The sequence below is a fragment of the Cherax quadricarinatus genome, chromosome 5, assembly GCF_038502225.1.
Source record: "Cherax quadricarinatus isolate ZL_2023a chromosome 5, ASM3850222v1, whole genome shotgun sequence".
Taxonomy (NCBI): Eukaryota; Metazoa; Arthropoda; class Malacostraca; order Decapoda; family Parastacidae; genus Cherax; species Cherax quadricarinatus.
Genome location: NC_091296.1, coordinates 32,985,375 through 32,999,465, shown reverse-complemented (window position 1 = coordinate 32,999,465; position 14,091 = coordinate 32,985,375). Strand labels below are relative to the sequence as shown.

Genomic DNA, 14,091 nt, shown 5'->3' with positions numbered 1-14,091 from the left:
GCATTCAGGCTCAATTCAGGGAACTGGAGTACAGATTCAGTTCCCTAAATCAAGAGCCCCTCACCAACATCAAGGAACCTCCCTTGAGGGGATAGCCAGTGACATGATACCCGCCTGTCCTCCTTCATTACCATTTATTCCCATCACTCCCACTGTACCTTTTTTTTTTTTTTATCTCCAGTATTCCTCATTCCTGTAGCCGCTAAATATCTTGTTATCTACTGGCTCTATTTAACTCCCACACACCCATACTCACACACACTAAAACTACAAAATTGTATGTAAGTTTCCAGTGTTCTTAGTCACTTACCAGAGCGGCCATTATTTAAACACAACAATCGCTAACGAACAAAAATCTAGCAAATGCTAAAGTTTATGGAATCAGAAGACATCACATATTTATCTTCTACTAAACATAATGTTTAAATAAATATTAAAAAAAATTATTTTTATCTGGAATGATTTTATTTCGAAAGTCTAATTTATTTTTTTTAGAATTATTAAATGAAATTACAGGAGTAATTAATGTCTTCTTTATTAAACATTATCAGTCTTTACTGTGGTTTTTATTTTAGGTATTAGTAATACTATTCCTTGACTGACTCGTCTGGCTCAGCGATGTTTACCACACTGATGACTACCTCACTGATGACTACCTCACTGATGACTACCTCACTGATGACTACCTCACTGATGACTACCTCACTGATGACTACCTCACTGATGACTACCTCACTGACCTCTATCACTGATGTCTACCCTACTGATAGGTACCTCACTGATGATTGCTTCATCAGTGTCTATCTCACTGATGTCTAATTCCTGATGTCTGTCTCATCGATGTTCCCCTCCATCATATCTTCCTTAGTGAGGAAGACCCCACTGATGTCTAACTTACTGATGCCTGCCTCACCAATGTCTACTTTAGTAAGGTCAACATCACTGATGTCCGCCTCACCGATGCCTACTTCAATGAGCTCAATATCACTGATGTCTACCTCACCGATGTTTACTTCAGTGATATCTACCGCACTGATGTCTACCTCAGTGATGTCTACCTCATAGAGGTCTACCTCACGGAGATCTGCCTCACAGAGGTCTACCTGACAGAGGTCTACCTCACAGAGGTCTACCTCACAGAGGTCTACCTCACAGAGGTCTACCTCACAGAGGTCTACCTCACAGAGGTCTACCTCACAGAGGTCTACCTCACAGAGGTCTACCTCACAGAGGTCTACCTCAGAGGTCTACCTCACAGAGGTCTACCTCACAGAGGTCTACCTCACAGAGGTCTACCTCACAGAGGTCTGCCTCACAGAGGTCTGCCTCACAGAGGTCTGCCTCACAGAGGTCTACCTCACAGAGGTCTGCCTCACAGAGGTCTGCCTCACAGAGGTCTACCTCACAGAGGTCTACCTCACAGAGGTCTACCTCACAGAGGTCTACCTCACAGAGGTCTGCCTCACAGAGGTCTGCCTCACAGAGGTCTGCCTCACAGAGGTCTACCTCACAGAGGTCTACCTCACAGAGGTCTACCTCACAGAGGTCTACCTCACAGAGGTCTACCTCACAGAGGTCTACCTCACAGAGGTCTACCTCACAGAGGTCTACCTCACAGAGGTCTACCTCACAGAGGTCTACCTCACAGAGGTCTGCCTCACAGAGGTCTACCTCACAGAGGTCTACCTCACAGAGGTCTACCTTACTCATTATTCACAGATTCGATATTAATTTTTTCTTCTGTATTTTACTTCCATAATAGTCTCTCATGCTGATATATTTCCTCTTCTCTCTTTCCTTCATTTCCTTCGCTGTTCCATTGTTCCTTCATCTTTCTTGCGTCTTTCATACTTTGCTTTATTTCTCTTGTTTTACATTTATTTTATTATTCCTTTCCTGCTTTTCCTGTGCTCTTTCCTTCTCTGTTGCTTTATTTCTTCCTGTTCAGTTTTCTTTTATTTCTGCTCATTTAAGGTTTTCCCTGTTCTTCCTTCCTCACTGATTCATTTCTCTTTTCCTGTTCCTCATTTTCTATCCTTCTCTTGCTGTTCCTTATTTTATCATTCCTTGCCTACATTTCCATCATGTCTGTCAGTTACCTACATAATGAATTCCATCAACACTATTCTTCCCTCCAGTAATACTGCTGATCACATGATGACTATATTGATGATCTCTGATGACGTGATGACGATGAACTTCAAGAGAATAAGAATAAGTGTTTACTAATGGTGATGACTATTCTCTTTTAATATACTAGCAACTGATGATTGTAACTCCTGATGGTGATAAATGCTGAACGTGATGACGACAGCCGCTAACGTTGACAAAGCTGATGATGTCCCATGAAGGTGGTAATGTCCACCAACCATAGCAATGATCCTTGATGGTGAGACTCGATGGCAACGAAAAGTGAACAACGATAATGAACATGAGCATCCCCGTGGCGATAATGACCGTTGATAATGAAGAGAAAATACTCCCGTTACTGACCCGCATTCACAATTACTTAATCTCCTTCCCTGCTGATATTATCTAACCCTAAATAACGATCATTCTTCCCTGGCGATGTCATCTTCATGATGATGTCTTATCTTAATCCCCCTAATGTTGATAACATGCCCTCCCACTCACTGATATTGATGCCTTAGAGATATGTTCTAACAATGAGATCTTCCCGCAGCATCCAGCCTTCATGATGATGACTACTGTGTACCTGGTGTTCGGCCTCGCTCTTACTGCTATGTGCATCAACATTATCCAGGTGAGTGTGTACAGGCTGGCTCACTGTTTAACTCTCACACAGGTGTGTGCAGGCCAGGTTACTGGGCTGACCGATCAGGCTGTTAGTTCCCAGCCGCCCGCTGTCCAACGTATGCACCACAGTCCGGCTGATGTAATTGAGAAACTTACCGAGTAGTCCCTTGAAGACAGGGATATGTTGGCAATTTCCCTGACACGTATGGGAAGGGTACTGAAGATTTTTGTGGTCCCTTTACACTTACTTTCTCTCCCAGTGTATTTTTCATTAGGGGTATGATACAGTCTGGCAAGCCTCTTACTTTTTTTATGTGATGTTTTGGTATGCAGGTTTGGGGTCAATCCATCCAAAATCTTCCAGGTGTAGCTTATGATGCATTTTTTATTGCCTACGTTCTAAGGAGTGCAATAAACAAATAACCCCCACATAGAAAAGCCTATGACGTTTCGGTGTGACTTGGACTATTAACTAGTGACACACTAACACACGAATGTAAGGGAACCAGTGTATATATACGAGAGGAGGACAGGAATTATACAGAGAGAGGAAGAAGGAAGTGGAGGTAGTAGTGGTAGAGATAATGTTGGTAGTGGAAGTAACAGTAGTTGAAAAAGACACCAGTGTACCGTTCAGGTAATTTTTCTACAACATCCACAACCAGAGAACTTTCACGGCGCGCATAACGGAGATAAAACACCTCAATTATTGGGAGCGCTTGAGGTTCCTAAACCTGTATTCCCTGGAACGCAGGAGGGAGAGATACATGATTATATACACCTGGAAAATCCTAGAGGGACTAGTACCGAACTTGCACACGAAAATCACCCACTACGAAAGCAAAAGACTTGGCAGACGATGCACCATCCCCCCAATGAAAAGCAGGGGTGTCACTAGCACGTTAAGAGACCATACAATAAGTGTCAGGGGCCCGAGACTGTTCAACTGCCTCCCAGCACACATAAGGGGGATTACCAACAGACCCCTGGCAGTCTTCAAGCTGGCACTGGACAAGCACCTAAAGTCAGTTCCGGATCAGCCGGGCTGTGGCTCGTATGTTGGTTTGCGTGCAGCCAGCAGCAACAGCCTGGTTGATCAGGCTCTGATCCACCAGGAGGCCTGGTCTCAGACCGGGCCGCGGGGGCGTTGACCCCCGGAACTCTCTCCAGGTAAACTCCAGTATATAAACAAGTGTACTTAGCTAACAAGTTTATATACTTGTTAGCTAAGTACACTTTCCGACATAATAATTGACAAGGAGGGTTACTTAGGTTTTGTTGACAGCTCAGACTTCTTGCAGCCGCGGTTCAAGAAGTCTGCTTCGAATGAGCTACGTTCTCCCACACAGCTGTAGAATGACTAATAACTAGTTAAAGATTATATATTTTCCAGTATAACAATTTACTGGAGTACGGTGAGTTACTCGCCTGAGTATTGTATATGGTCTGCACCTTGTGACCTAGAATAAGTCAGCCCTAATCACTTTGTGTCTACCTATGGGCTGCAAGTGCATATTTGGGGGATACAAGTGAGAATAGGACCTACCTTGCTCTTGTAACGGGAGCATGTGGTGGTGACTGCGTCACTTAGGCCGAGAAAGGTATCTTGATAGTAGATTATTATAATCGAGGGGAAGCGCTAAACCAGTAGTATTATACAGCCTGTGGGGAGGGGAGATATTCAGGCTTAATTCAGGGAACTGGAGCACAGATCCAATTCCCTAGATCAAGAGCCCCTCACCAGCGTCTTGAGAGTAGAATATAGAGGTGTCACGTTGGAAATGTTCGTTGCAGTCACTCGCAATATAAGTTACACACTAATGTCATTCACTATCACTCGCTTGTGAGTTTTGTGAAATTTTCCACAGTATAGAGGTTAGACAACATTGTTTCGGCACTCCCAATGTTTACTCGAGAAAGTTACATGGATACGCAAATGAACACTTAGTTCTACCGCACATTTCCCGACTCGTATTAGTGAACTAGTCTAACTTTCCTAGTGGAGATTGCGCAGTTCCTCATCCCACAAAGGAAACGCTGACTTCAGCTCTATAGACATTGCTGGCTCTTGCAACAGACTTCATCCTAGAATCTTTCTTAGGATTCTAGGTAGGTTTCAGGAATTTTAATACCCCGAGCTTGTTTATCATGTGAAGCATATTTTTCTTCAAATTTTTCCTGATATGGGGAAATAGTAGTTGTTTTAGGTTTCCACTTGTATGTGTAGACCAGGAATTCTGGTAAAAAAAGGCGTGGCTTGGCGATGCCAAGTGTTGCAGGGTAAGGAACCCGTGATGTTTCCGGTATAAGAATATTCCTGGCCCTTTCTTATAGGGATATTACCCCCCCCCCTTCTAGAGGGGGAATATCGCCCCTTCATAAACTGGAGATTTATCTCCAAACCGGTGGTCGGCGGGAAGTTCACTGTAGGTGAACTGTTTTGATTTTCTTACTGACCACCACAGCTGATTGTCTTTTCTTAACTTCAGTCTGTGGGGTTTCTTGCGAATCACTAAGTTCGTTGTCAACAATAATTCTAACGGCAGTAGTTTATCTATTGTCCGTTTGTTCACTACACCTTTACTCAAAACTTCAATTGTCCTGATGGTCACCATGTATGGTCACTTTTTCCAAGAGGCCATTGACACCTTGGACCATCATTGTCAATAATCACTACGTCACCAGGTTTCAAAAACGTATGATTTTCAGGAACTCCAGCTCCACAGAAGTGTTCTCTCAGTGAAGTAAGATAGTTGTTGAGAAATGGGTTTACCAACTAAGATATAATTTATAAATTTAAACATAGGGAACACTTAGCTGATAAAAGACAGCAAATCGTCTACACAGCCGCCCCTGCAGACAAGATCTTGAATTGTTGTCATGATCATCTCTCAATGGGCTGGAATAGATCATAATTTGTAAGATTATAAATTACCCCTAGGGGGTGTTATGTCAGCATATTTCATTCACTGATGGCTGACAAACTTACTTGTGTGGACTCAAAAGTCCGCACCTAACTACCGACTGTAGGTTGATTACAAACTCCTTGCGACTCAAGAACTGTGCAGTCCCCCGTACAAGAAATTCGTAACCTACCTTGCTCTTGTAGCGTGAGCTATGGTGTCCTTCACACCTTCGACAGGTATCGGTGACTTGATAGAAGCTGGAGTGTCCTTGGATGTCCACATCTTCCATAGTCTAGGAATACGCACACTGGTACACTATGTTCCACAAGATTTGTCTTTATTGTTCACAATCTTATCACTAAAGAAGCTGATCACACTTCTCTTAAATGTTTATTGTATTTTATGAGACACTTTGTTCACACTAACGCACAGATCGTTCTTTGTTGGTTATCCTGGCGTCAGTGTCACTCTCAGTAGAGTCAAAAGTAATCTGAAGACGCCACAGCACCCCACGCCGTTACTGCCCCTTGCACAAAGGAAAAGCTGACATAGTACTTTTGCTTCCTTGCCACTTCCTCGATGAAGCAAAGCAGAATGTTTGATTCTTGCTGTCTTAAGCATAGACAACAATGTCCACTATCTTTACTATGGTAATAAAGTGGGAGCAGGATTTTCCTTAATTGTCCTACTAAGGTAAGAGATGTACTGTCTCTTATTAAAATACACTCTGCAACACTGGACTGCAAGGAGCGGCGGTCGCTTGACCACGTCGCATACTCGTACTGCATCTGCGATCAATTACTCGCTGTAGCAGTAAACAAGATATTTGCCCCCTTCTGAGAGGGCTGGGCCCCTCAGGGCTGAAAGGGGCTGAAGGGGGCTGATGCCCCCCTCCTGGAGAAATTTTCTCCACAATAGTCTTCTCGCCAAATTTTCTCCCAACGTTCAGTCACATTACTGAGGTGTTTGAATTTACGTCTGAGTTGCTCAGGTTCTTCATCATTCATAGGAGGAACTGGTTCGAGCCTTCTGCCATCGAATAAATGAGACTGGATGGCTTTATCAACACAATAAAGATACACAGATGTTGCACTTGTGTCTAATTTTCAAACAGTACTAGTGCTTTAAAGTTAAGAAAGAAATATCACTGAGAAATATAAGCAAAGTTTAATTGAAAAAATGCATTCTGATTTCGCCCGGTGGCCTGGTGGCTAAAGCTCCCGCTTCACACACGGAGGGCCCGGGTTCGATTCCCGGCGGGTGGAAACATTTCGACACGTTTCCTTACACCTGTTGTCCTGTTCACCTAGCAGCAAATAGGTACCTGGGTGTTAGTCGACTGGTGTGGGTCGCATCCTGGGGGACAAGATTAAGGACCCCAATGGAAATAAGTTAGACAGTCCTCGATGACGCACTGACTTTCTTGGGTTATCCTGGGTGGCTAACCCTCCGGGGTTAAAAATCCGAACGAAATCTTATCTTATCTTATCTTAATATTATATATCCATAAACTCTTTCTCCACAAAAATTTGAACATTGGCATTCCATGATACACACATTGCTTGTTATCTAGGCTACATATACAGCTTTAATATTCTAGGATTCTTAACTCTTTTTCTTCTAAAAGCCTAATATGGTCTATAGAAATACATCTAGGTGGATGAATCTTATTAGAACCAGCTAGCCAAGTGGTTACCCTACTGACCTGTGGGTTTTAGGACTCGCATGCCATGGGTTCAAATTCCACTCGTTTCTTGTATATTGCATATGCATGTGTCCTGTGGCTCGGTTAGTAAGTTTATTCAGATTAACACAAATACAATTACATAGATTATAATACATAGCAGCATATGTGTAAAGAACCTAGGATAACCCAAAAAAGTCAGACAGTGATTTATTTCCATTGGGGGTCCTTTAAAATTTATGCCAATAACATATGGTGTTCCCAGGCGGTCACCCATCCAAGCACTAACCTAACTCAACGTTGCTTAAGTTCGCTGATCGGACGAGAAGCAGTGCGTTCAACGTGGTATGGCCGTTGGCCGATGATGGCTCACATACTAAGTGCCCGTGGTTTGATCCCCGGCACAGGTGGAAACGTTGTCCCTATTCACCTAGCACTTAGTAGATGCCTGGGTGTTAGTCGACTGTTTTCGTCGCATCCTGGGGAAAGGGACAAGATTCAAGGACCTCAATGGAACTAACACGGACAGTCCCCGATGACGCACTGACTATTGGATTTTCCTGGGTGGTTAATCCCCCAGGATAAAAATCTAAACAAAATCTCATCTTATGCAAGCTTTCCCTTAAACTCTCACGAGAGAGAATTTTCTCTAATGATTTTCGTTTTCTGTGACAGGAGAAGTTGTCGGACACCTTCCGCCATGCGAGTGAGAAACTGAAGGAATCCTTTGGTCACATCATGGCCACGGCCACCCAGGGTGAGGAGGCAGCTCTACCAGAGGGCAAGGAGGTGGAGGTAGCAGAGGTCCACGGCGGCAAGACCAAAAACTCCACAGATACCGTCACGGTCAAGAAGGAAACATAGCTTATTACTGACGACAAACCAAATCCTAGTGTAGTTGTAAATAATCTAGTCGTGATATTTTTTCTTGGCAAAGAAAAATAATTACAGAACATGCCTTGATGCTTATTTAAATCGTCAGGAAGAGGACAGAAGAGATTGCTAGGCGGTCTAAAAGTTGATGAAACTCGAAACTGTGACACGTGTTCATTTTAGGTACGCTGGGTCACTTGAGTTCTGAAGATATGAGGAGCTTGTTAGCTGCCGCCAAGCCAATAACTTCTGGAACAAAAGCTTGTATTCACCTTGGCTGATGGCCACAGTGTTGCCTCAGATATATGCAGTTTATATCTAAGTCAGTATTATGCTCTTACATATTTAATTTTGTTTGAAAATAATGTTATGGTAATCACGCTTAGGTGATTTTTAAGTGACTCCATCAGGCTATACGCGGAATATGTTAATAAATAATATATAAAAATATTAATATATACATGTTAAGTTTGTTTTTTAAGAGCCAGAATTGTTCGAAGTACTCAGGCTTTTTGTTAAGGAATAATTCAAGTTGGTATAGGTAACATACTACATCTGGTTGCTGAAGATACACAAGTTCATAATTTGGCCATGGCAATACCAGCTTCGTGACTGTTTAACCCGAGCTCAGTAACTAGTGGAGTACTAAGAGAATGGATCATCACTAATTAATCAGCCTGGATATAACTGCGATAAAGTCGGTATTACAGACAATGGCACAGTCATATAACACCTGCTAGAAATTATAGAAAATTGAGAATGACCAAGAATATAATGACAAGTTTTGAGAACCACAGAATGCCACCGACAAGGGGCCCAGGTAAAGACTGCCATGATGCTACAGTTTGAGAGAACCCCAGTTAGACACTACAGGCATATCATAAATGGTCATGAAAGCCACATTACTCAAGCTGAATTCATGACAAACTTTTGTAAATAGACGTCCATATAAACTTACTGGTACGCTCAAGATTACTTTAAGCCAACGCTGTTGATTAATATTTTGATTCATATGACTAACTGTTATTTTTACCAAACCGTTGTTGAGCACTTTTCCTTACGCCTTAATTTTAGGATTTTTTTTTTTTTAGAAAACCTGACAGTGTGATAATGACATTTGTGATTGGAGTTCCTATATAAATTATCTATTAACTGTTTTAGTAGAATATACTGAATAATATTTCTCTGATGTAAGTTGCTGGTAACTCAGCGGATGAATAATCACTGAACGGGTAATTATCTGATTAAACCCCACATCATGAGAAATCATTATCATGGGGGAGCGCTAAACCTGAAGGGGTTATACAGCGTCTGTGGGGGGGGATGGAAGGCATTCAGGTTCAGTTCAGGGACCTGGAGCAGAGATACAATTCCCTAGATCAAGAGCCCCTCATAAGCGTCAAGGAACCTCCCTTGAGGTGATATTGGAAGAAGCATCCTTCATATGATTAATTAACCTAGTCAGATGACTCTGTAGTTATCGTTAGCAACTGCCTGTGGATGAACGTAGTATTTCAACATACTGACCTATAATAATCATTAACAGATCAAAAATACCTTGGTAAAAGGAATTGGAGCTGCCTTCCCCTTAAACGGATTAAACCTGATTACCACCCATTTTCCAGGTGCTGTATAACCTTACTGGTTTAAAGTAACCTCACGATTATAAGTAATCCATCGATTTTACGCCTTTGTTAACTAAATTCTGTCCAATGAAAAAATGCCCCCCCCCCCAAAAAAAAAAAAATGAGTATAAAGTTTATATTTCTTGAAGTACATAATGGATCGCACCAAAAATATATTGTTCTCAAATGACTAAATCAAAATATATTCTATGACTGAAGAAAAAAAATCTCGCTCCATTTGAAAGTTGTAGCTTCACATGTTGTTTAGATATTAGAGCACACCAGAGCCCCTCACGCTGCTTTGCTAGCAAGCCATCTCGAGTTTTTACTCTCATATAGAAGGCACCTTGCTCTATAGTCATCTGTCAGGGTTCACGCCCTCAACCTCCAGCCTTGATGAAGTCACACACTAATAGTTCAAGTTCATCAAATAGTTTGGCTCCTGATCATAGGTAATCCATTAATCCCATTCTTACAATCTTTTTAAAAAATCTCGTACATGTGGACTGTAATTTAATAAAATATATTGAAATTCTGGTAAGACTGAAAAAAATAATTTCTGAAAACTCTAGCCAATAAACTGCAGCAAGTCACAATACCATGGCTAGAAAACTTTACAACTGACCCACACTTTAGAAAACTGTGAAAGAATCATAGATGTATATTCCATTCACGTTTTACGAACCATCTATAAGTTTAAATTTCATTGTCAGTCTAGAATAATAGTTTAACGATTTATATGCAAGGTCTAAAACTCTTTTTAGACAATATATAACTAAAACTAACTTTTTTTTAAGCTTCCAGGAAAGATCTAATTTTACTACTCGTTTCTGAGAAGTTTAGCAGTTCATTTGACAGATGTACAGCGACTGTTTGATAATGGTTGATATAAGAGGTAGGTGTGTGTATGAGAGAGAGGAAGAGGGGAGAGGAGGAGAGGGGGAGAAAGAGGGAGGAGGGAGAAAGAGGGAGGAGGGAGAAAGAGGGAGAGGGGGGAAGAGAGAGAGGAGAGGCAGGGAGAGAAAGAGAAGGGGAGAGGACAGGAGAGGCAAGGGGAGAGAGGGAAGCAGAGATAAAAAGAGAAAAACATTGGAGAGAGAGTGACTGAAGAGAGAAGAGAAAGAAAAACAGAGAAAGCAAGGGAAAGAAGAGAAAGAAACGAGACAAGGAGAAGGAATCATTTTATAATGTATAAAAACTAATGAAGTTCAACCTAAATGTACACTTGGAATATACTTCTCCACGTCTCCAGTCTAATGATTCCTTCAAATTAATAATTCTAGATATTATCTTAATTTTAAAAGGGGTGGACGGGTAAGCCAGTGGAAAGTTTCGGTCAGAAGACCAAAAGCTCCAGTGGCAGGTCATCATACGACCAAGACCCGCGTCAGGAAACATTTGTCCTGTTTCCTGATCAATCATATCTAACCTAACTTAACCTTCAAATTTCAGCCAAGCGCGACTATCATCTTCACAAATCTTGTCTTCAGAATTGTGCGAAAAAGCATATAACCTATAAATGGGTAATTATTTTTTATCAGATCAAACGGGAAACAGTTTTCTACTTATATGTTAAACAAAGTTGAGTAATGCATTTCTAGGCCTTAGTGCAGCATTGTTATTAAAAACAACTAATTACTTAATTAAAAATTACTATTTCAATCGGAGAAAGTTTTAGTCACACTAGAATCCAAAGTAAATCCAGTGTAAAACTTACAGTAGAGGAGTAAGACATGTGCAACAGTTTGGTTATCTTTATTGTTGAAAATAAAGACAGAAAAACTGACAACGTTGATAAAGCAGCACCTCAGATGATGGTGATCTCGACAAACTGTAAAGAAATTACAGTCGAGTGTTTATGAACTTAAGAGAGAAGAAGGCAGGAGTGCCAGGCAGCCATGTGTTGTATATGGATTGTCTGAGTAATATATAACACCTATGATCGGTTAGGAGAATTATTCCATTCTGGTAGTCCGGGTCAAGGGCAAGCTACATTATCAGACCTGACACTTTCCCCAGGTAGTGCAGTGACAAGATGTTCGCACTCTTTAATTAATCACACCACATACGGATTTTGCTACAACTGATCACGCGTGAATATTTCTTCATACCACAAGTCGTTTTATACATTCAGAAGGCAAAGACCTTGCCAGTTAAGCTCTCATTAAGCACACTCCGTTCTACAATAAGTACAGCACTTAAATATGGTAAACATTTGGCTTTTATCTTTACTTTAGTATGACAAACGTGTCCTTGAAAAAATCAAAGCAGTGTGGGGGTCTGCCCATTGCTCCCAGCATTACAAAGACGTGATATACATTATTAAAAAGGCTCAAGCTTTTCTACTCGTTAATTTTTAAGGCATATTTTGTGGTTAAAATACATGTTATGAAATAGTGTTAAGTTAGTTTTTCATAAATGTTCTTTATTTGTAAAATAATGTTGTTTACAAATTTTGAATAGTGCTCAGTATCTGTGTTTTATGAGCCATTTATTTTATAAGGTAGTTATTGACATGTTTGTCCAGTATTATCAAATACCTTGTTAACATTCTGCCTTACTTGGTGCTTTACGAACTAACAGACAAATATTGTAAATTAAGGGTTCTCGCACGAGATTTACATTCAGCATCCACGAGTGGTCATTCATTCCTTGTATCAAAATATTATAGCTTTTACATTTCGTATTTATGGCATCTTCAAGATTGCCTTGATATCCCCCCCCCCACACACACACGCACAACTTACCATTATGTTAATAGCTCCTATCTCAACTTAGATGTTGAGATAGGAGCTATTAACATTATGAATCCTGATTATTTTGGCTTAACTGCAATACGTTGATCATGTGATAGAGGTGCCTAGGGATTTGTGCTTAGAGGCCTCTCCAAAACAATTTTCCTTCTCAATATTTATTTATTTTTTCTGTAATGTCGCAGTTGATATTAATGGCAATTTTATCAAAATATTACACAAAGCATTTACATGAGAAATATTGTTTCATCTGAAGAACCCCATCATATACATGGTAACAGTAGACTATTCCTTCTTCCAGAGTCAGTTTATTCACCATCAGTTTCTGTAAAATATTACAAAAGGGTGTAAACGCCTGTATTTACGGTTAAAGTATTCTCAACGGTGGTAAACAAGTTACTTGCAACCTTAATGACTATATGTAGTCGAAAAAGCCTTAAGCGAATTAGCCAACCAACTTGTATCTGCATATTTGTTTTACCTACATAATCTAGGGTTTGTTCAGCTCCCATACTAATGTTGCATTATGTATATCTTTCTTCACTGAACCCCGGTGAAACACACTGGCCTGAAGATATACCAGGCAATACCCTATATTTTATACGATGGGTGACTTTTGTAATGAGTATTGTTAGTGGGTTGTATTAGTTTTTTAAAGGTAAACAAGAGCAAGTAGCAGTCCACACGTAAAGGCCGATTATTTGCTTTCCTTAATTTATCCATGGATTGAAGATTTTACAAAATCTGCACTGTCGGCTTACACCATCGTTCAACCACTGCCCGACTCTGCCAGTCACTGTTCAGCAGTATTTTACTCTCAGCTAATATGTCCACACTCTCAATCAACCGAAACGCCATCACATGCAGTACATCCTCCTAGATCATCTCACACCCACCATGACCACTCATAATACCAACCCACACATTCACCCACTATATCCATTGTCTCACATTATCTTCGTCCATCCACCGAGACAACCATTGAATTCTCTGTACAACATCCATCCCTTTTCCCCTTTCACACTTATTCATGTGTTCTCAACCCTTTCACCAGCAAACACCGTCTACATCTCCGGCCACTCGTACATTCTACACCTCTATCATGCAGTTTTTTTTTTTTTTGGTGTTTTAATGGTGTTACGAAGATCTTATAAAGTGTCACAAATAAATTAAGAATCCTATTTTGTTTTATTGTCTCTATGTTTCCTCTATTTATCGTATTGAATAATTTACACAAAAATGTTAATTTAATAACTGCAAATTATTCAACAGGTTGGGTCCTTTAACACAGATGCTTTAACGCTGTGAAGTTCTTGATACAATGAATCGGAGCTTCCCTCCCATTCATCAAATTAAATCGGAACGCCCTTCCCCATTTTTCCAGGAATTTTTCTCGTTGGTAGTGTACTCTGGAAGAACACTATTTCAATAATAATCAAATCTTACCGACCAGACTTACATAGATCATAGATGTAGAGACCTGGATGTGAAGT

At 40.7% G+C, this 14,091-nt stretch overlaps 1 protein-coding gene and 1 pseudogene across 8 annotated transcripts in view; one reads left to right on the top strand and one right to left on the bottom strand.

Annotated features, from left to right (window-relative positions):
* Positions 1–13,779, top strand: part of LOC128684781 (potassium channel subfamily K member 6) — a 78,359-nt gene extending 64,580 nt beyond the window's left edge. For 7 of the 8 annotated variants that reach the window (XM_070101540.1, XM_070101512.1, XM_070101515.1 and 4 more), the window contains 2 exons: positions 2,684–2,764; positions 8,023–13,779. In XM_070101540.1, the coding sequence (XP_069957641.1) occupies positions 2,684–2,764; positions 8,023–8,211 (270 nt within the window). In that variant the 3' untranslated portion in view covers positions 8,212–13,779. The other variant, XM_070101545.1, reaches the window with a different exon arrangement.
* On the bottom strand, positions 7,588–7,706 carry LOC128685143 (5S ribosomal RNA; annotated as a pseudogene).
* Positions 13,780–14,091: the final 312 nt, after the last annotated feature.